At 42.2% G+C, this 20,926-nt stretch overlaps 1 protein-coding gene across 4 annotated transcripts in view; it reads left to right on the top strand.

Annotated features, from left to right (window-relative positions):
* The window catches only part of LOC102564832 (solute carrier organic anion transporter family member 1C1), a 91,678-nt gene that overhangs the window by 56,396 nt on the left and 14,356 nt on the right, over positions 1 to 20,926 (top strand). For 2 of the 4 annotated variants that reach the window (XM_019489599.2, XM_014609561.3), the window contains exon 15: positions 1,214 to 4,421. The exons of 1 other annotated variant lie outside the window; for it this stretch is intronic. In XM_019489599.2, the coding sequence (XP_019345144.1) occupies positions 1,214 to 1,427 (214 nt within the window). In that variant the 3' untranslated portion in view covers positions 1,428 to 4,421. Of the gene's footprint in view, positions 1 to 1,213; positions 4,422 to 4,640; positions 4,829 to 20,926 lie in introns of those variants that run through there. One more of the 4 variants, XM_019489601.2, reaches the window with a different exon arrangement.

The following is a 20,926-nucleotide window of genomic DNA, read 5'->3' as shown; positions in this document are numbered from 1 at the left end:
GTTGATTAGTCCTTCAGAGATCATAAGAAACATATCCTTTTGGTTCTTCTGATTGAAATTTCAGGAGATCTTTTTTTTTTTTGCTCCGAGTACATGGATTACCAAGATTTGTAACTGTCTAATGAACCCTTAGAATACTGGACAAGGCTCAGCTATTATGGTTATGAGTGGAACAGAAAACTAGAATAAATCCTCCTCTTTGGCTCCCTACCACACATAGCTTTTCACTGAACTCCATTACCAGCCAATATTTTGTTTATCTCAATCCAGTTAAACTATTCACATTTTTCTAAGATAGATGCTTTTTATACAGAGAGAGATATTATTCCAAGGGTCAACTGACCTTTTTACTTTGACTTTCTTGTGTGGCTGTGAAGTGTTTGGGATCAGATATGAAAGACAGGACTGAAGGACAAAGCAAATCTTTTTAAGCTGATCCTCTTCTGTGTGTCAAAAATCTACTCAGTCCAGAAAGCAGAGGTAGAGATAGCATGGGGCTTCCTGAAGGCCTGATTCTATTAACTGTTGCTCCCAAGTAACTCCAGTTTGTCATTGGTAGATGCTGTCTTCGGAGGACTCATAAAGCAAACAGAATACTGTTCTATCACATCTTTTTGTACTGTACACAGGTCATAGGGTGTCAAGTGTAGCACATGCATTTCTTTATAATTGTGCATTTTACATCTTTGGCCATGGACAGTGGTGAATTTGTGGTGCTACTAGTGCTAACACTTAGAAGCACTACACAGCCATACCAGGCCTAAGCAGGTGTGCAGAGCCCCCTGGCTGGAGCGCACATAGTTGCTAAGAAGGCATTAGTGAAGTGCACTCCAGCCAGGTGGCTGTCCCCCAGGGCTACACTCAATAACTGTCCATCCTGATTTCTGTCCTTTCCCCCTTGGAGGTGGTGGGAATAGCAGAGTACTGTTGGATGTTAGGGGAGTGAAATACCTTTGGTGCACTGGAAACGCATTACATGTGGTGTTACGAAACATAGCACTACAAAGCCCTTCCTGTTTCATCCAGAACCATTTCTATAGCACTATAGAGGACATGCATGCCTGAATACTTTACTTTTGTAGTGCTACAAAGGTGTTTGTAGCCCTGTACGTGTAATATCTATCCATGGCCCAAGTCTCCAATTACATGTAAGCCTGTCAAGTAACAGTAGAAATAGAAGTTCATTATAGAAATTTTGTTATTTCTTTTTTAGAAATGTCTATCTTGGATTCATTTCTGGACTAAGGACAGTATGCTGTTTTCTATATATAGTGCTCTTCATTTTAATAAAGAAACAATTTGGACCAGATAGCAAGGATGTGAAAAATACAGATGTACCATGTGAGAAGGAGTCAGCTAGTGTTTGTACAAAGGAAACTTTTCCTTCTGCAAAAACTGTAGCGGATCATGAAGTAACATGCATGTGAAAGGGACAAAGGCAGTTCCTAACTGTATGTTCATGTTCAGGTTTTATAAGCACAATGTGGGGGTAAATACTGAAATCAAAGATGGTTAAAAATTTTAGAATTTTGACAATAAATGACACCAGCATTTTAAGTTTGTATATCTTTTCCTCCACCATTCCCACAAAATAATAATACTACAAAAGACAGCACAACCCAACTCACAAAAGACACCACTACATAATATGCCACCAAGCACACACAACAAAAATAAAGAAAAAAATTAAATATATTCAGGACATTTGTTTCCTAGTTTCTGAACAATTTTAGAGGCAGCTAATTTTTTTTTAATTTTTTAAAATTTTGAATAAAAGCAGATAGGAAAGTAAAACAAAGGGGGGAGAGAGGAAATTTTATAATATTTTATAATAAACCTTCTTCCCTGATTTCGGCGGACTCTGAGTCCTTGTCCTGGCACTGATTTTGGAATCCTTAACTACTTCATCCTTATTTATTCAGTTGTTCTGATAGATTTCCATGGGAACACTCATGAATAGAGAAAGTTAATCTGAATAATAGCAGCAGCATTGGTCCCTCAAACAACTTTCAGGCAAAATTGCCATTGACATCCATGGTAGTTTTGGCTGAATAAGAACTGGGGATTGTGGGACATAGTTAAAAAACATTAACCAATCAAAATAGCATACAGAAGAGACAATCTGTTATGTTAAAGTATATTGCACTATTGCACTATCCCTGTTTCTAGGGATTAATATATATATATTTTTTATCCTGTGCAATGAAGAGGAAAACACTGGAATTATGTATCATTGTTTTTTTTTTAATGTTATCATTATAACCACTGAAAGACTGCAAGGGAAATTATAATATCCTTCATTTTCCAATCAAGTTCTAAAAAGGCATAAAAAAGTGCTAAAAGCTTTCAAATATGTCTTTATAGTAATAGTCTAGTCAAGAGATTATCCTTAACAACAGGTGCTTGTATCATTTAATTAGAAGACCCTCTCTTTTAAAAATGTGCTGATTCATGGAGTGTGATGTTCCACCGACAAACAGATCACTCTGTGACTTTTTCAAGAGTGTGAATATTACTAATAAGAATGCTTCAGGTTATTTGTCACAGGCTCTTTCTTCATATGCTTACCCTTTCCTAAGAGCTAATCCTCCTTCTCTCAGGCACATCTAGCCCAAAGAGCTATTAGAAACAAGCTTCTTACAGGCTAGGTGTGGATTGGAAACTTCTTCCCTGCCATCTTAAATTATAGTCTCTAGAAAATATTAGAAAATAGGACACCTGTCTCTGTGACACCTCTCTGTGACATCTCATAGTACCAGTTTAGATTCCCATCTATGTTAGAGAAGCCACACAGTTGCTCTGGCTTTTGAGACCAGCAGTTCATGATTCTAATGTGCCTTTGTGGCAGCTGAGATTAGACAAAGTAGAGAGCTGTTCCAGAAATGTCCCTTCCTACCAGACCATGATTTTATACTTGGGGCCAATAGCTAAGTGGGTGGATCTAGGTCATGTAGGCCTCTCTCATATCAAGAAATTCCAGTTATTAGGATAGTTTTCTGTTTGCTTTGTGTTGTTAGACTGGAACAAAGTAGTCGCAGTGTTACTTCATAGTATGATCTTTAAATTCTGTTACCGAGGCCCTTCTTGGAAAACAACCATGGAAGTACAAGACTTATTTGGAAGATCATGAAGCCTTTACTTTGGCATTCCCTAATTTTTAAGTGTGAAATCAAGCAGGGATAATGACAAAGACTGTTAACATAGGGTTTTATTAGATTTCTTAAGTGTTTATTAAAATAAGAAGAAATCCTATGTACCTATATGTATTGAAATTATATATCCTACAAGCTCCTTGCTTCCCACAGCTTTTTTTTCCACATTTCAAGCCTCTTTTGTCTATCATAGCACCAAAATAAACAGGGGCTAGAATTGCAGCTGTTGTAGAACATTCAGAGACTATGTCAGGATGCCAAATTAAATTGGAAAAGCAGTCTAATATCTGAATAAAAATACCAGAAGGAGAACATTAGTACAGGCTCAGTCTATTTGTGTCTTTGATATATAAAATTCTATAAAGCATTGCATTTACTTTCTTATAGTTTGGAGCGAGCTCAAAGTTCTCTCAAATCTAAATGGTTCCTAACAGGTTTGTTTCACTCATCTTAATTTCATTTTACAATATTATCCTGTGCTTTAATTATAATTTTAATTTAAGTTCATATTTTTGTCCTCACTTATGAAATAATCATAGGTCAAAATCACTCTTCTGATATTCACATAACAATGGATTGTATTGTGCATTCAGACCTGAATTTTGAGGCAAAGGAGAAACTTCTTTACATGGGATCTCAACTCGGGCTGAAGTTATACATCATACTTAGACCACACCAGATCTGTGGAATGTTAAATGGTGTTAAAGTTAGAAGATGTTGGGCGCATCCACACATGCAAGCATGTGCGCTTGCAGCAGCTCAAATAAAAGCGGTGCAAATTTGAGCCAGGGCTTTTTGCCTTAGCACACATGCCCGGACATGCACTTTGTTGTGGAGCAAATTGTGCCACTTGGGGCAAAATAACCCTGCCTGGCACCTCCTGGATCTGCAGCCAAGGGGAGCTAGAGTCTGGGGCCAGCAACTGTGCTGGCTCCAGTAGTATAAAAACCTGCCCTGTGCTGGTCCCAGCAATATAAAAACCTGCCCTGGCCAGCAGTTCAGGGCTACTTGCCCTCAAGAGCTTCTGAGGCCCAGCCACTTGGTATCTGGAGACACTAGCCCTTTGTGTCAGCTAGACTGCTGAAGCAGCATCACAAATTCTCTTTTTAAAATATCCTAAAATCCACATTCTTCCACAATTAGAACAAGAGAGAGAGAGAGGGATTGATCACATAGGCAATGTTTCATTGTTATATTTACAGTGTTAAAGTAATTTGGAAGCCTACCAATATCTCTAGCATCATAATAAAAAAAATTTTTAAATAGTTATATGTTTTAATATTTGCTTTTGGTTTCCTTATCACATGGTGGGTGTGTGAAGGGGGGTGTGGGGTTTTCAGGAGGGGGTGGGAAGGGGGGTGGGGGGATGTGGGTGGATGTGTGGGTGCATAGACTACTGGTGCTTCCTGAGTCTGGGGGGGCACCAGATTGTTGACCGGGGCAGGGGTCCCCCAGCACCTGCCAAGCTCCTGCCATTCCCTCCACCAGCGTGTCCCCACCAGGCACCCAGGGCAGCAAATCCCAGTCCCCTCACACATGGGCTTCCAAGGCTGGAGACAAGCAGGAGACCAAGCAGGGGGCTGAAGACAAGGAGGAGGCTGGAGACAAGCCTCTGAAGATGAGCCAGAGACTTCCCCTGCTCTCTCCAACCTCCTACCCATTCTCTGCTACTGCTGGTGAGTGTCGGGGGTGGGGGAATGCATGGGGAGTTGGGGAAACCAACAGGGGCTGGGGCCGGGCAGGGCCTCCCCCATGGTCCCCTCCCCCCTCCTACAGCCCCCCAACTCCCTACTTACTGGGCATGAAGCCGGGTCCAGGTCCCTGCAGCTTGTACCACTGCCTGCCCCACACAGGCAGGCAGTGTGCTTCAGCACCAGGGAAAGGGCCAACCACGGAGAGCTCTGGCAGGCTACCAAAGTGTCTCTGTAGAGGACCAAGCCCCTCTTTGAGTACCACTGGGCATGTCTACACAAGACACTACTGAGCATTGGTTACTGCACATTTATTTAGTACAATTATTTTGTATAATAAAATATTAAGTAAATGAACAGTAACTGGAGTTACTGCGCAGTAGTACCAGCAAATGTCTTTTTAATGATGCTTACTGCACAGTAACCTAATCATTTCATAGCTTTCAGAGACATTAAGGCTAGGAGGGAGGTAGAGGTAGAGTACCTTGCATTTTTCCGTATTGAAGATCATCAGGTTTATATCCACCCTCTTTCTAAGTCTATCCAGGTCAGCCTGGATCACTGCACAGTAGTGTATTAGCACTGTTGGTGCTGTGATACGCTACTGGTCAGTATTATTCGGCTACTGTGCAGTTAGTCTCGTGTAGATGTGCCCAGTAGTATAAAGTGGAGAGCCTCTATGAAATGCCTAGGGAAGGGGCTTGGAGTCCTTAGGTACACTTAGCATTGAATAGGGGTGAGAAATTACTGCTACACAAAGAACAGTTTTTTATGTTCATCCGCATAAATGTCACACTGGCTAATAATTCCTTAAGTATTTTGCTTGTACTTGTTCTGTACTAACCACTCCATAGACATGAAAGTACAAAGATGCATTATATCTCTGTACCAAAGTCCTTTTTCTATGTGTTTGTGACAGCTTGTGTAAAAAAATGTAAACAACCAAACATCCAACCCTTTCTTCCTGAGAGAAAACATGGAGCTTCATTTTTAGACAACCAAAGAGATGATGGAGGCTGAATGTTCTACAGGACACTTCTGCTTCAACAATGGGTTTTAAGTTAGGCATTGCAACTGTCACAAACAGGTTTGATTAATGTGGTGGTGGAGAGTGCCCAAATTCTCCTACTATCCTCAACGAAAGTAGCTGTGGTCATTCAGCTTGTTTGAGTGAATGGATTTAGTGTGTTTCTTCAAGGGTCTAAGACAGCAGTAGAAGTGGACCAGCAGATTTGAATTTTAGCATCAACATGAAAAATTTACTTGGCAAGTAATAATCAAAGTTAATGGTGCAGCTATTCTCCCTTTGCACATGTTACACAGCAGAAAAAGAACTAATATCACCCAGAAATCTCTGCAGCAGTGTCTTGAAGTGGGCAAGTCCCTAGAATAGGTGTAAAGCTCTCTTGTGGCTTATAAGGGTATTGGGAATGGTTAGAGCACAGTAAGCTCTAGCAGAGAACAGTTACCAACTGGTATTATATCAAAGAAGCTTCAGCTGCTTGTACATGCCACAAGGGTTTAATTCAGTTTAGTTCTCCCTAAACTGAAATGGTAGGTTTTTAAAAACACCACTTCAATTTAGGGAGAATTAAACTGAACTAAATCCCCGTGGTGTGTGCACAAGGGTGGGGGCCTGATCCTCACCTGCCTCTTTGGTGGCAGGAGGAAAGGGGGCAAGCTGCTAAGCGGTCCCTGAGCTGTGTGGGGGCCCCCCAGGTGGGACCCGCCCACTGGCACCTGGCCCGATTGGTCCTGGGGGGCGCCATAGCAGCAGAGGGCAACACCAGGCCCCCGCACAGCTCAGGCAGGCAGGCTCTGGGGAGAAAAAAAAAAGATCAGACGCCGCTTTTTTTTTTTTTCCTTCAGTGGACCCTGCCTTCATGGGCCGCTGCCAGATCCCACCACCCCTAAACTGCACAGGGCCTGCCAAGCCCTGAGCATGTTGTCTTCCAGCGCCCTGTGCACTGTTGCACTTTTTTAGGTAGCAAGCTAAAACACCTCAGAGGTCTTTTATCTTGCTATGTACCAAAGTTATTTAAAGCAGAATACGCCGTTGAATGTGCAAAGAGCAACACCATTAAAGCAGTGCAAAAGGGCATTTAAGCCACTTTTAAGCTCAATTTTGTAGCATGTACAAAGGTCCTAAATTGCTCTAATCCAGTTGTGGCCAACCTGTATATATTTGTGTGGGGTGGGGTGGGGGGGAAGAGACAGGCAGCACATGGCAGATAGGGCAGGAAGCAAAAAAATAAATCAAGCAGAGGAAGGGGACTAATGTAGAACTCAGGGAGGGTGTGGGGCTAGATTGTGGCATACCTGTGGAAAAGTTTGCCTCCCCCTCCAGTGCTCTAATCTATGCTAAGACTGAAGCTGAGGTGGAGAAAAGCAGAGAATTAGGGTGTCCCATCCAGTTCCTTGCTAGCATGTTTGTTATATAGAAGCTCATTTTCTAAGATAATCTAGTCTTTGCATACTTGATAACATCTTGATTTCCCTGGTTAAAAAGTGTATAATAAGAGGACATCTCTATTCTTGTTGCCAGAGATGAGCACTCTGTTAATGTTCCAACTGAAAAAGCAGCTCTATTATTGCAGACAAGGTTCCTTGGGTGAATTTGATATCTTTTATTAGACCAACCCAAATAAAAGATATCAAATTCACCCAAGGAACCTTGTCTGCCTATATCCTTAGACCAACACGGCTACAACCTAAACCCCTGCTCTATTATTGCTACATTCAGAACATAATGCAAGTTCTCATTTATTGATAAGCCTTTCCCTCAATAAACAGGGATGGATAACTTGAATGATAGCTCCATCTTTGTACCCAACATCCAGTACAGGCCTTGAGACAGAATGCAAGATATGGAAGTTGAAGTTGCATTTCTTATTAAACCATCTTTTAGTAGGAGTAGCTTTGGGGTTTTCCAGTGACTTTCTTCCAGTCTAGGAAAGATGCAGTTTCAGTCCACACTACATACAGAAACCAGAAAGCATTATTTATACCAGGGATGGACAATGCATGGCATGAGCAGCCTGTGCATATGGCATGTGACAGATGAGGGAAGGAATTGGTAGCACAGCGGCAGATAGGGCAAGAAGCAGAAGGCAGATCAGGACATCAGGCAGACAGCACAGGGCAGGAAGCAGAAAGCAGAGGAGGAAATGGGCAAAAGGAAAGGGATTGGAATGGCTCTCAGGGGGCACATCTACAGATACAAATGCTCCGGGGTTTACTCCAGAGTAATTACAGTAAATTTGTTATTATTGTAAGCTAATTTTCTATTAATATCAGCTATTTTGCTATTATAGTTTCTTATGATTTTGAGATTCTAAGTTACAGGATAGTGGGAAAAATTCAAAGCCCATGGCAAAGCTGTTTAGGTAGGAAAACCATAATCTGATGCAAAATAGGTATCAATAAAGCTATTATTTATTTGTATAATAGGAAATCATTACAAACTGGCACACAATTGTTTTTGTAGCCATGATGCTTGCAGAATAGGTCAACAGATGCTTATGGGTTAAGTTTATGGATTAAGTTACCTAAAATAATATGTTTAAGCTAAATACATTCTAGGAAGTTTATGCTTGTCCTTGGACAACAGAAAGTCAGAAGTATCAGAGGAGATAAACACCCTGGGCCATAAATCTATGCCTGTAGACTATACAGTGTAGCTTTGTAAAACTATGTAACTTGCTTTTAGTTACCAAAATGTTTTTATGTTACATTTTGAAAATGTCCATTTTCAAGGGAAGAATTGGTTGCTTGGATTCAGGCTTTGTAAAAAAATATCCAGTTTATATAATCTTTGTTTACAAACTGTAAGCAGACTTCAGAATGACAAATTAGAGAGCTAGGAACCAGTTTCGTTTAAAACCAAATCAAGGGTCTTCTCAAAGACAGAAGCCCCTGGGTTCAGAAATTTATTCAAAAGGTGCTAAGGATTTCCTTAGTGAAGCCACCCCACACTCTTCTTCCTCCCCCTGTTTCCTCTTCCTTCTTGTTGTATATATACCCTGAAGCATCCAACCATTCAAAGCATCTTGACTGGAAAATTTTCTTCAGAAGATGTTGGTGGCTTTTGTCCAATGTCGGCATGTCTACACATGCACTTTAAGGTGCAGTAGCCTATTCTACTGTATATTAAAGCATTGTATCAAAAACTGGTAATAAGCCAATGCACAGTAAAAATAGGTTACTCTGCACTGTCACTAAGAAGGCATGCACTTTTGCTACTGCACATTAGGGCAGCCTAATGCTCGTTTATGTAGTACCTCATGTTTAATACTCAGTAGCAAAAGCACATTCATGTATGTGTAGACACGCCCTGTATGTTGCCTCAGCATTGTTAACCCGGGGCCATTCCTTCAAAGCTTGAAATGACAGGACTCTTCTGAGAGATCTGTTTGGTTAATATTGTGTATTTTTATACAGACCATAACATTTTCTGAAACTCTTGCTGTGACCAGTGAGATGATGTATAAGCAATACAGCATGGTCATTTGATGTAGGACTGGTCACTAATATAAGGAGCTGTTTTAGTGTAGAATATTTACAGTAATTGGAAAGTGAATGAGTTGCTTGGCAATGCTTAAATATTGCAATGTCTGGCAAAAATAGAAAAATAATAACCACCTCTCAAAAGACTGTTAAGAAGAACAGTATTCTCTTAACTATTTAAAATTGCAATATGCTAAATATTATCTATATTTAAAAAACCCAAACAAACCGATTTTGTGGGATGAAAAGCTTCTATTAAAATAAGATTGAAATTCTAAATTGCATAACACTTCTCAATTGTATGATTCCTAAGTGCAGAAATTCTGAAGTGCATGATTCTATGATTGAAAATCTAAAGCAGTCAAAGCAACACCTATTATGCTGTTATTAAACTAATGGTATTTTTCAGAAAAATGGTCTGAATAAGTTAGAATTCTAACAATAAAAAATATTCTAAGAACTAGTCACTGCAAAGGCATTATAACTATCAACCTGAAGTAATATCAAAACCTTCCTGTATATATAGGAGGTCATAAACTGCTCAGAAGAAAAACTCATAAAGGTTGTGGGTCTAATAAAGCATGTCAACAGCTAATTTTATATCTGGCCAAGCTGGAAAGACAGGGATTTCAGCCTTTGTTTTTGCCCCAAATCAGAACAACCATATGTGTGGGCCGGGAGTGATCCGGGCCCTTTGTCGCGCTGCGCGGGCTGTGGCCAGCAGCCCGGGCATGCTGGGTCGGAGAAAACAGGCGGCACGCTAGAATTAGTCATGGACGCGTAATGGTTGATTCAAGATTGTTTACTTACACCGAAGATGGTCCCGGTGTAGGCTGGACAGTTTCCCAGGCACAGCTCCGGTTAAATCCTCGTTTGAGGACTCAGACAATATTCGATCACTCCCACGGAGTTGTCGAGGCTCTGTGGATCCTTTTGCGCGCAGGGAGAGGGATACGTCGAGGATTGCGAATGGCGATGGGGAGAGGCTAGAGGCTGATCAGACCTCTGTTGCCTCCTTGAAATGCACTGGGTCCGATAGGCTCTGCAGCACTTAGAGATCTTCGCACAGTGTGAAGTCTCCTCCTCCTGGTGTTCATAGAGTCCTCCAACTTGGGCGGAAACCACTCAGGCTTTTTATACGGCTAGCAATTCAATCACTAGCTGCCACGTGTGAATAATTTCACGCAAGCCAATAATGGGGCTCAAATTATAATACAAATGGTGGGAACTCTTTGCACCGTGCATCTCTGTGCTGCAAAGAAGAAATGCACACTGCAAAGAAAGCTACAAATTGGCGGGAAAATAATTCAGTGGTGCCAAAGCACACACAAAACAAAAATCACACCCTTGGGTTGTGACACCATATTTGTAATAATCAGTTGTTTAATGATGGTTATCTACTCAAAACTGCCAGGAAAAAAATGGGTTTCAATAGCTTTGCGACAGATAAAACAGGAAAAAGAGCTGTTATTACCATAGGAGTATATTAGTGTTGCCCTGAGGGGTCAGGCCAGCTTTCAGGATCTCAATATTGTGCTGTTAGACAGGAGGGTGTGACACAATTGCACATATACAAAACACACAAATCAATTAGGTGCATACACACACACACACACACACACACACACACACACACACACACACACACTACCAGCTCAGGCACAGGCATACTTATCACCAATTCAAGCACATACACTATATACCCCAAAAGTCAGACACAGATCACTAATTCGTATATTATGCACACAATGCCATATATATACATTCCATTTTCATTCCATCCAGGAAGAGCACACACCAACTGCTGAAGCTTCCTTAGCCTGACGAAGGGTTTTTGAACCCGACAGCTTGCTTAATAACTATTCACCAACCATTTGGGTTGGTCTAATAAAAGATATCAAATCCACCCAAGGAACCTTGTCTGCATATACATACATACATACATACATACATACATACACACACACTCACACTAGCAACTCAGATACACACATGTTCCAAATAACTAGTTTAGGTTTATGCACACTTATCACCAGTTTAAGCCTATACACGCTACACACACCACATTTAGACAGAATCAGTTATCAGTTACCAACACCTGCACATCCAATACACATACATGGATTACTAATTCATATACCACACACACACACACACAATGATATCTATATATGTATATATATGTGTATTCACTAACCACCCACCTACACATACACATACATACAGGTGAGTTCCTAAATTGGGTGTTGTGATGTGTATGTATGTATGTATGTGTTTGGTGTACTTGGGATAACTGGGGAAAGGTTAAGGTAAGAAAGTAGAAGTGTAGGGAGTGAAAGTTACTAGAAATGAAAGTCACTGAGACTGGGATTAGAACCGGTAGACTAGAGTGGCCTGGTCTGAAGAACTGAGGCTCGGGGGTAAATTTAGTTTAATTGATCTTAATTGATTAAAAGACAACACCCAAAGCCTGCAGAACAGGGAAGCATGCCGGCACAGAGTCTTGAACTGGAGCCAGAGCTACAGGGGAGCTGAAAAGGTAGGTAGGGAGAGGGAAAAATGGGACCAAGGGAAAGTGTGGGCATTAAAAGAGGGGCTCTGGGTGTGGGGAGCCAGAGGATGGCTCCGGGGCAGCTAGAGAAGTTGCAGGGAGCAGCAGTAGGTGCTGGAAGTCAGAGCAAGGCTCCAGCTGCTGGAGCAAACTACAGGACAGCTAATAGGAGCTGGGAAGTTGCAGGGGGAGGATTACAGAAGGTGTGGGGGAAGCCTGAAAACAGAGATGGACAGCAGAAAATCACAGGAAAAGCAGCAGGCAGCAGGGCAGCAGGAAAGCAGAGAAACTCAGCAGAAAGTCACAGGGAAAAGGCAGTAGGAGCAGGGGAGGCTGAAAGGGCAGAAAAGGGGAGATGGAATTGTGAGGAGATTGGGAAACTAGCAGAGAGGATGGTGACTGGAGCTGAGACAGAGAGAGAGAATAAGGCTGGAATTTAAGATAGGCAAGGGACTGGGGTTCAGTAAAACATGATGCAACTCGGGGTTGCAAATGACAGTGGGTTTATTGAACAGGGGAGATGGTGACACAATGTCAAATTGGTTCCCTTGTGCCCCCCCCCACACACACAGAATGGCAGCAGGGGTTAGAGAGGCTTGGTGCAGGGGCTGAAGTCCACTGAAGTGCAGGAGGAGAGAGAGAGAGTCCAAATTGGAGGAGGTGGTGTGCAGGTAATATCTACCTATCCAGGCTGGAAAGGGGTCCTTGTCCGGCTGGAAAGGGGTCCTTGTCCAGTAGGTGTTGTCCAGAGGGGGGTCGCCGGCAGGGCCTCTGGGTGGATAGGTAGTGTGGTATGGTGCTGGTCCAGATGGAGAGGGTGTCCCACTGGGTCCGTCATCACTGCCCCTTTTTATAGGGGCAGACCTTGTGTAACCCTAGTAACAGGAGGCATGCCCAGGCAAGGGTCAGCTCCTGGTGTACTGAGCATGTGCGCTCCATGCAGGGATGTGCAGTTTTGGGTGTCTGTAATGGTGAAAGTTGCTAGTTTTGCAGGGTCTTTTGTCTTTCAAATGCTGGTCTTGTCTCTGTTCCTGGATAAGGTCCATGGTTCCTGGGTGAATCAATGCGAGGTGATGGCCCAGTCATTACAGGCCATTCAGTAGAGGCCTGCTATCATTGTATTTCAATCATTTTCAATCACACTCATCCATCAGGAAACCAATTTACATGGGAGGGGGTATGTGACTCATACAGTTGCAATATGGGATGCCCAGGCAGAGGACAGAAGATGGAGGTTTGAAATAAAAAAGAAAAAAAGGAAACTTGACATGACTTTGGTTCACTTACAAACACAGGCCTAAACCATACAATATCCATATAAACAAACAATAAAAACCGATACAAAAATGATAATAAAATAATACAATATACAACAGTAAAAAATCAATACAAACCTAATAATAATACAATATAAAACAGTGGATATCCAAACCAAAAACTTGCTACCAAAATAAAAATGTTTAAAGCTTATCCTACATCTTAGCTTACTTTTATTTATCTATAGGGAAAAGAGAGGGAGAGAAAAGGTCAGAAATGGTTGGGGAAGGGGAGGGAATGCATTTAAAATAAATACAAAAAACAAACAAACAAACAAAAAAAAACTGGGGGTTTTGCTACGCTAGGAGCCAAGAGCGGCTTGTTGTTTATCGGAATTCTGTCCTATAGATTTTACCTGAATTCAGCTGCCGTTTAATTTGGGAAACACTATGCAACAAGGGAACCCTATGCCTACTTCCTTCTCCATCTCACCTGCTACATGTTGCTGTTTCCTTTTCACAGATGGTTTCTAGTTCCACTCAGCAGAGCAATTTATAGGGTGCTTGGGCTTGCCACAACCAATCTAATCTAGTTGTGCAGGTTGAGTTTAGCACTACCACTCACTATGGTTCTTAATACATTCACCTTTCCCTGGGCAAGTTCATGCGGTTTCCATGGTGCTGAAAGGTGACAATGAGTTGGGATTTATGTTCTTATAAAAATTACAGTTTCTGGAAGCAAGAATATCTTGTCTCTTTACCATCTTCAAGTACTGCTTATTGCCGTTCTGTTTTCATCTTATTTTACAGCCTTCCTTTTGTTTTTACAACTTATTTAAGAAATTGAACAAAGCTGTATTTAACTATATAGCACAAAGCAAGTAATGGCATATATAACATTGGTAGAGAAGCAGGTGAATGACCCTCAGCTATTGTAATCTGTGTTGTTTGGTTCAGTGATGATGTGGTCTGTGTTGATGAGGGGGCACAGCTGGCATCTGGTGGCTTAGTGGGAACTGGAGTTAGGTAGTCTGTTGCTGGAGAGAGGTGTCTTGAAGTTGCAGGGTTGCCTATAATCCAGGGCAATGTGACGGGCCAGCTGGTAGTGATTTGGCCCAGGCGTTTTGAAAGGGTAAAAAATGATTGGAGGGCTTGGGATTCCCTTTCCTCACCAATCAGGCCCTGGAGACTCACCCTCCATGTCCCCTGATTGTCCCCTTGGGTTACCCAGAGGGGGATAAAATGGGCAGCACAGCTGACTCAGACAGATCAGGGAGGGACAACGAGGAAGGAGTTTCAAAGAGCTGGCAAGATCTGGCCCATCAGGGCAGGAGCAGTTGCCCCAGAAAAGCCAGAAGGAGCAGGATCCACATGCAGTAGTTGAACTCTCAACAGTACAGCATGTAGCCAGCAGGAGAGGCTCCCTACTGGGCTCCAGGATCCCCAGCAAGAGGCCGTGACTCTTTCCGAGGCAGGAGAGGTTCCCCATCTGGCTCCAACAAGAGGCTGTGCAGGGACCCAAGAGGCTCCCAGCTCTATTTCTGGTTCTCCAGCAAGAGGCAGGGCAGCTCAACATGAGGCAGGGGCTCCCAGAAGTTCAAAAGCCCTTACAGCCTAGCGCAATCCCACAGTGGTGGCTGTGTGTAGAGTTTCTGCCTTCCATGTGGGAGATCTGAGTTCAGTTCCTGGCTAGGTCAAGTAGGCTAAGTAAAGTGACTGGGAGAAGAAATTCTTATCAGTGTTTTCCCTCTTCCCCCAATCAGATACCTGTCTCTCATATCTCTTGTTGTTTGGCATTTTGTATTTTACGCACTTTATATTTTGTCAACCACTATTGTTTGTTGCATTGTTAGCATTTTATACTTTGTTAAACCTGTCTTTTGTTAACTGTCTATGAATGTGAATGCCTAACTTTATTGAATCTTGTCCCCTTGGAGTATTGTAGTGTCCCCTATACCCCCTGCTTTATATATGTTATGTTCCCACCACTGTTTCTCTCATTAAAAGGTGTATGCTTAAGTCCCCATTGGCGATCTGGCTCTGCTCTATAGGGGAAGGAGGGTCCCTACACCTCCCACAGTGCCCATGCACCTGCTCTGATTTCTTCAATTGGAAAGGGGGTACATCTTGGAGTACCACTCAGGTTACAGCAATAAGATGGTCATCATTTCTAGGTGGGGATGGAAGTCATTAATGATGTTGCCAGGGTACTCAAGGTGGCTCCTGTAGGTGACAAGACGGTTTCTGTTGTCCTTGTCACAGTGTTGGTATTGTAGCAAGGCAAAATGAGATCTGCTTTTGTTACCTGTATTTTGTACCCAGGCTTTTTGCTTTTCTGAATGAGTCAGTCTTTATGATTAGCGTAAGCTAAGATGGTGCAGTCAGAAAAAATATGCATTCTCTCCCCTATCACCGATTCCTCTGCTAGTCTAAGGAAATATTCTGAGAACTGGTAATATCCATGAGTCACTTTGGGTTGTTGAATAGCCACAGGTACACTTACTCAATGGCAGCTTAACTCTACCCACAAGCAGATTGACAGAAGAAAGGGGAAACAGCAAAGGCATAACTAAGGCTCTGCTCACCCACCCCCAGTTTTGCTACAAGGAAACAGCTGGGGAAAGAAGGATGGGGAAATGTATTGTTAATGCTCTCTCTGCAAAGGAAACTGCTTTTTCTGTTGATTCTTGAGAGCTCATGACATGAGTGTCAAGAGTTACTGAAATAAAATTTTAATTAAAAAAATCAAAATCTTGAAAACCTTAACAATTCAGGGCATGGTTAAGACAACAAAATTAATATTTGCTTTGGTAAAACAAGCCTTATCAATCTGGTTTAAAAAGTCCGCAGTGTTGTAGAAAGGCAAATACATAAATTTTTGAAGCCATGATAAAAGTGCCAGGTTTAAAAGTGTGCACAGTTAATTAAGGCAAAAACTTTATGGCTCCTTTTAGCAAAAGTTACAGTAAAAAAAAAAAAAAAATAGCACTTCAAATTCTGCAACACTCCAGATCCCTTTCATTTAGTTTTCATTCTCTCTTCCTTCTCCACATTTGTTTCTAATGCAGAGTTTTGGTTTTTACTTGAGACCAATGAATTTTAAGTTTTGCATGAAATAAATGTTTTCATGGATTGAAAGATTTGAGCTTATAGTGTCTCAGTAAAATCTTGGCTTAGTCATTACTGAGAATAGTATGTTCCTTAAATCAAGATACAATACTGATATCTTCAATGAAAGTTCAAGGATTACACTTAGAAGAAAACTTATTTTGAAGTTTAATAGCAAAGGAAGATGGCTCATCATTTCAGGTTCTAGAAGGCATTCTTACTAGGGCAGCGTGAAATTTCTCTAGCTGTTTCATTTCAACGCTGTTTCAACTTGTTTTGAGCTCAAAACAGTGAAATCAAAATTAAACGAAAGGTTTTGAAACAGCTTCGAAGCAAAACGAGGGCAGTCAAAATGTTTTGAAAGTTTTGAAATGTTTCAAGTTTTGAAGCTGGGCTTGCCTGCAGGGAAACAGAAAGTAAGGAGAGGGAGGGGAAAAAGAGGGAATGAACTGCTTTGACATTGATTGTATAGCTGGCCAGTGACTGTGATCTTTCCCTGAGGTCCCTTCCAATCCTGGTGCTCTGGGGGAGGGATGGAAAAACAGCATAAAAGGCAGCATTGTTTGAACTGGCTTGCTTTCTGACTTCGGGTCAGTTACTGAGTTATCTTCCAGAAGCTCGGCAGCGTTAGACAACAAAGGCTACTACTACTGATTTCCTACTTGCTAGCCTAGCAAGTGGGATTCCACAATACCTTTTGCTTTCTTTGTATACCCTTTTATTTTATTATTATATTCATTGATTGAGTCCTTTTAATTTATTCCTCCCCCCAAATCCTCTTTTTGTTTAGTCTATTTTGATTCTTGTCAAATCTGTGCTTTCTCTCACAATGTGCATTCCATTCACTGTGTAGGGAAGCACAGCATAGTTATATTGCATATTGTAATATAGAATGTATATAGGAAGATACATACATACATTTATATATTTTTATTGTATTTATTACATAAATACATACATACATTACATAAATACACATACATGCAATTGTCTTAATATCTACATATATTGCATAAATCAGATAGATAATATTACAGAAGAAGAGACAGATTTTCCAGCACAACAAGGCAAAGACAGGACACTATGAAATGCACCATGAAGTGTGCTGGAGAGGCAGCTGGCAAGCCTTCAGGGAAGGGCAGATGAGCGGGTAGAGGGAGAGGTGTAAGTTCCTCCCACCCCCCAAACTGATACGCAGCCTCCTTGCTACAACAAGCAGATATGAGGCTTCTACTAGTACAGGCAGCAAGGAGAGTGGAGCAGTGCCAGTACCACTACCTGTGCCTGAGTCTGCATCTCCTCCAAGAGCACCAGCCATAACCCCCACCACAACGACCATGACAACAAGCAGCAGAACCAGCATGACAGTCTCCTCCACCCCCATTTCACTTCCCATGCTGAGCCTTCCAGTGCCAGAGGAAGAGCTGGAGCTGGATCTCAGTGCCCTAGCGAGGGAAATTCTGGGGAAGGAGGGGGAATCATCTGAGTTTGTGCTCCACACTTCTCAGGTTTCCCCTAAAGCCAGGTCTCCTTCCTGAGAAGGCACTTCAGAGGAGGTTGAGGTAGAGGTTGCACAGGCAAGCAGCTCAGCTGAGTCTGCTCCTCCTGTTGCTGTGCCTCTGCCTGCTGAGGAGGGGGAAATTGCAGCATCCACACATGTAAATTCCCTTTGAGGATTAGGCCTGAGAGATCGGAGACAGGTGGTGTTCCATTGTTGTTTTTGATAGATTTTCAGTGTGTGCTTATTATGGTGTGCAGTTGTTGCTTGGTGTCTCCATGTATTTTCCGTGCCCTGATGGAGATATGCATTGTATTGTGAAGACATCTCTATACTGGAGATATTGTTGGCAGGTTTTGCATGTCTTGTCACGGCATGACCTTGATCCATTCAGTGTGTTTTGGGCTGTAGGAAGTTGGTTTCTGGTAATGAGGTTAGCGAGGTTCAGTGCTTGTTTGAATTTATTAACTTCTTTTCACAGATAAGCCTATGAACTGCACTTCACCTACCTCCTAGGTAGTAGGTACAGAAATGCATGGACTCAGTATAGACATTGGAATTCTGACACTGCAGCCTGCCTGACATCTGACTCCCTAGGGAACTCTGCACTTTTACCTGCACTGCTTCCCCCCATATTCTAGCATGTCCCTCACTCCCTGATGCCTCCATTTCCATTGTCACTGACTGGCTTTCTTGCCTGCATTGCATGCCAGCCTCTGGCTTCTTTACTATTCCTTCCATCCAGGAAGAGCACACACACCAACCGCATGTGCTTCCTCAGCCTGACCAAGGGTTTTTCAACTTGAAACCTTGCTAAGATATATTTCTCTAACTATTCAGTTGGTCTACTAAAAGATACCAGATTGACCCAAAGAACCTTCTCTGCCAGTGGCATGTCCTCAGACCAACACCCCTAGCACTTGTCCCTGGTCAGCTGACCGGAAGGATGACGGGCCCTGGGCACATCTAAGGGCTGGGGCTGGCAGGGACAGTTCTCTGGCAGCTGCTGGAGAAGAAACTCCTGCAGGAGAGGAAAGAAGGGCTTTCCTCTCCTGTAGTCTCACAGTTCAGCTGCCTGAGATGCTGCTGGTGCTACTGTGCTTTTTACTAAGTTGCTACCAGTTGTTATTTAAAGTAGTGGACTGGGATGAGGCTGTAGGGGAGGAGGAGGCCTCATTGGGGTACACTACCATATTGTGTAGAGGCCCCAGCACCAGTGAAGGCGTGTCTTAACACACACACAAAGACACACATCATGAGTTTTGCTTGTCATAGTTTCATAGTTAGTAGGGTCGGAAGGAACCTGAGCAGATCATCAAGTACGACCCCCTGCCACAGGCAGGAAAGAATGCTGGGGTCAGACAACCCCGGCAAGGTGTCTATCTAGCCTCCTCTGAAACACCCCCAGGGTAGGAGTGAGGACCACTTCCCTTGGAAGTTTGTTCCAGATCCTAGTCGCCCTGACTTTGAAGTAGTGCCTTCTGATATCCAGCCTGAATCTGCTGTGCAATTTCCCAGAACCCCCTGCACTTATCTCCTTGAAACCTGGCAGCCTTCATGGCTTCAGCAGGGGCTACCATGCCTGCTGTTTTCACCCCACTGTGCCTTCACACTTACAAGTGACATGAGTTGTGCTTTCAAGACTTTGAGGTGCAGTTTCCCAGAAGCCCCTACACTGATCTCCTTGAAGCAAGGCAGGCATCATGCTCTCAGAAGGATCTACTATCCCTGCTGTTTTCATCCAAATCTGCCAAACTGTGACAAAGTTACAGACAGTTTCATGCTTCCCCATTATAGCCTATGGGCGAAACATCGAAACAGCAAAACAGTTTTTTGAAACATAACAGTGCTTTCAAAACTAAACAAAACTCTAAATGAAACACTGTCCCATCAAAACAGAAGTTGAAATGAAATGGTGCTGTTTTGCACAGCCCTATTGTCAAAAGATCTGCAAAAGCGATCTGGAGAAGGAACGTGTACATAGATGTAGTAATTGAGTTGAATGGAATGGCCCACACCCACTGCCATACATCTACAAGCTAGTCATGTTTCCCTTGGAAAATACTCCCTTTGCCTCCCTCAGTTCTTCTTATTAATACTTTAATGAGTTATTACAGATCAACAGATCTTGCACAACACTTGTAATTCTTGATTCAGCTCCTATCCAGTTCTGCCCATCTGGTTCTACACGTGAGGAATTTGCCACAGATTTCACGCACTGCTACAAATGTGTACAAAAGCGGGGTCCAGCTTCTAATTTAAAACAACAAGACTTTTGTAGCCCTTATGGATACAAAAAAAAGGCAACAAAAACCAAAACACAGTCTAGCCAAACCAAACCTTGAAAATGTGAATTTGGGATCAGATTTATTTGGTTATTTAAACACCTAAAAGGAAATGCAAGCATCTAGTGGAATTTTCAGAAGTACTTCATGGTGCCTTTGAAATCACTGATATTAGAAACTGAGGCACCTTTGAAAATCCCAGGAGGCATCTATCTGCATCTTGTAGGCATATAAACACCTTATAAAAACCAACCCTAAATGCAGGCAGCATTACGTTCCTGAGCCATGTATACAGTGTGAAACAGAAGCTATGAGGGGGACACAACTAACTAACACTCAAACCTAAGGATGACATTATAAATTACAACATTTCCAACACTTTAAATCATTTTGGGAAAATTGTTTAGCAAATAGCCTCATTGGTAATAAAACATCCAAATATTGAATTGCGTGTGGTACATTATATGTGTGGCACACTACATTAGTAATTTATTTACATCTTTGTTTCATTCTATTGTATGAAATCATCCAAATAAAAATGCTGATGGAAATTAGAGCAGAGGGAAAAAGGTCTGTCAGTGCCTGGTCTTGGGATCCAGTTCTGTGAGTTCTAAAGGTGGGGAAGTTTCAGGGCTTTGAGGTTGGGTTAGAAGTGAATGCTCGCTGAACCTTCCTGGTTTTAAGAGGATTGAATCCTATGGTCATATATAAAAGCTAATTTGACAGTCTGCTAAATAATACACAGATCCAAACAAAGATCTGAGCTTATGGTAGCTCCTGATTTTTGCCAGGTTTCAAAAAAAGCATTGTGCATTCAGTCCAAGTGATCTGGCAGTCAGCTTCTCTTAAAACTTGACAGATAGGATTTGTTACATGACA

This window comes from Alligator mississippiensis, chromosome 4 (genome assembly GCF_030867095.1).
Source record: "Alligator mississippiensis isolate rAllMis1 chromosome 4, rAllMis1, whole genome shotgun sequence".
NCBI lineage: Eukaryota > Metazoa > Chordata > Crocodylia > Alligatoridae > Alligator > Alligator mississippiensis.
This window is presented reverse-complemented; position numbering and strand designations above follow the sequence as displayed.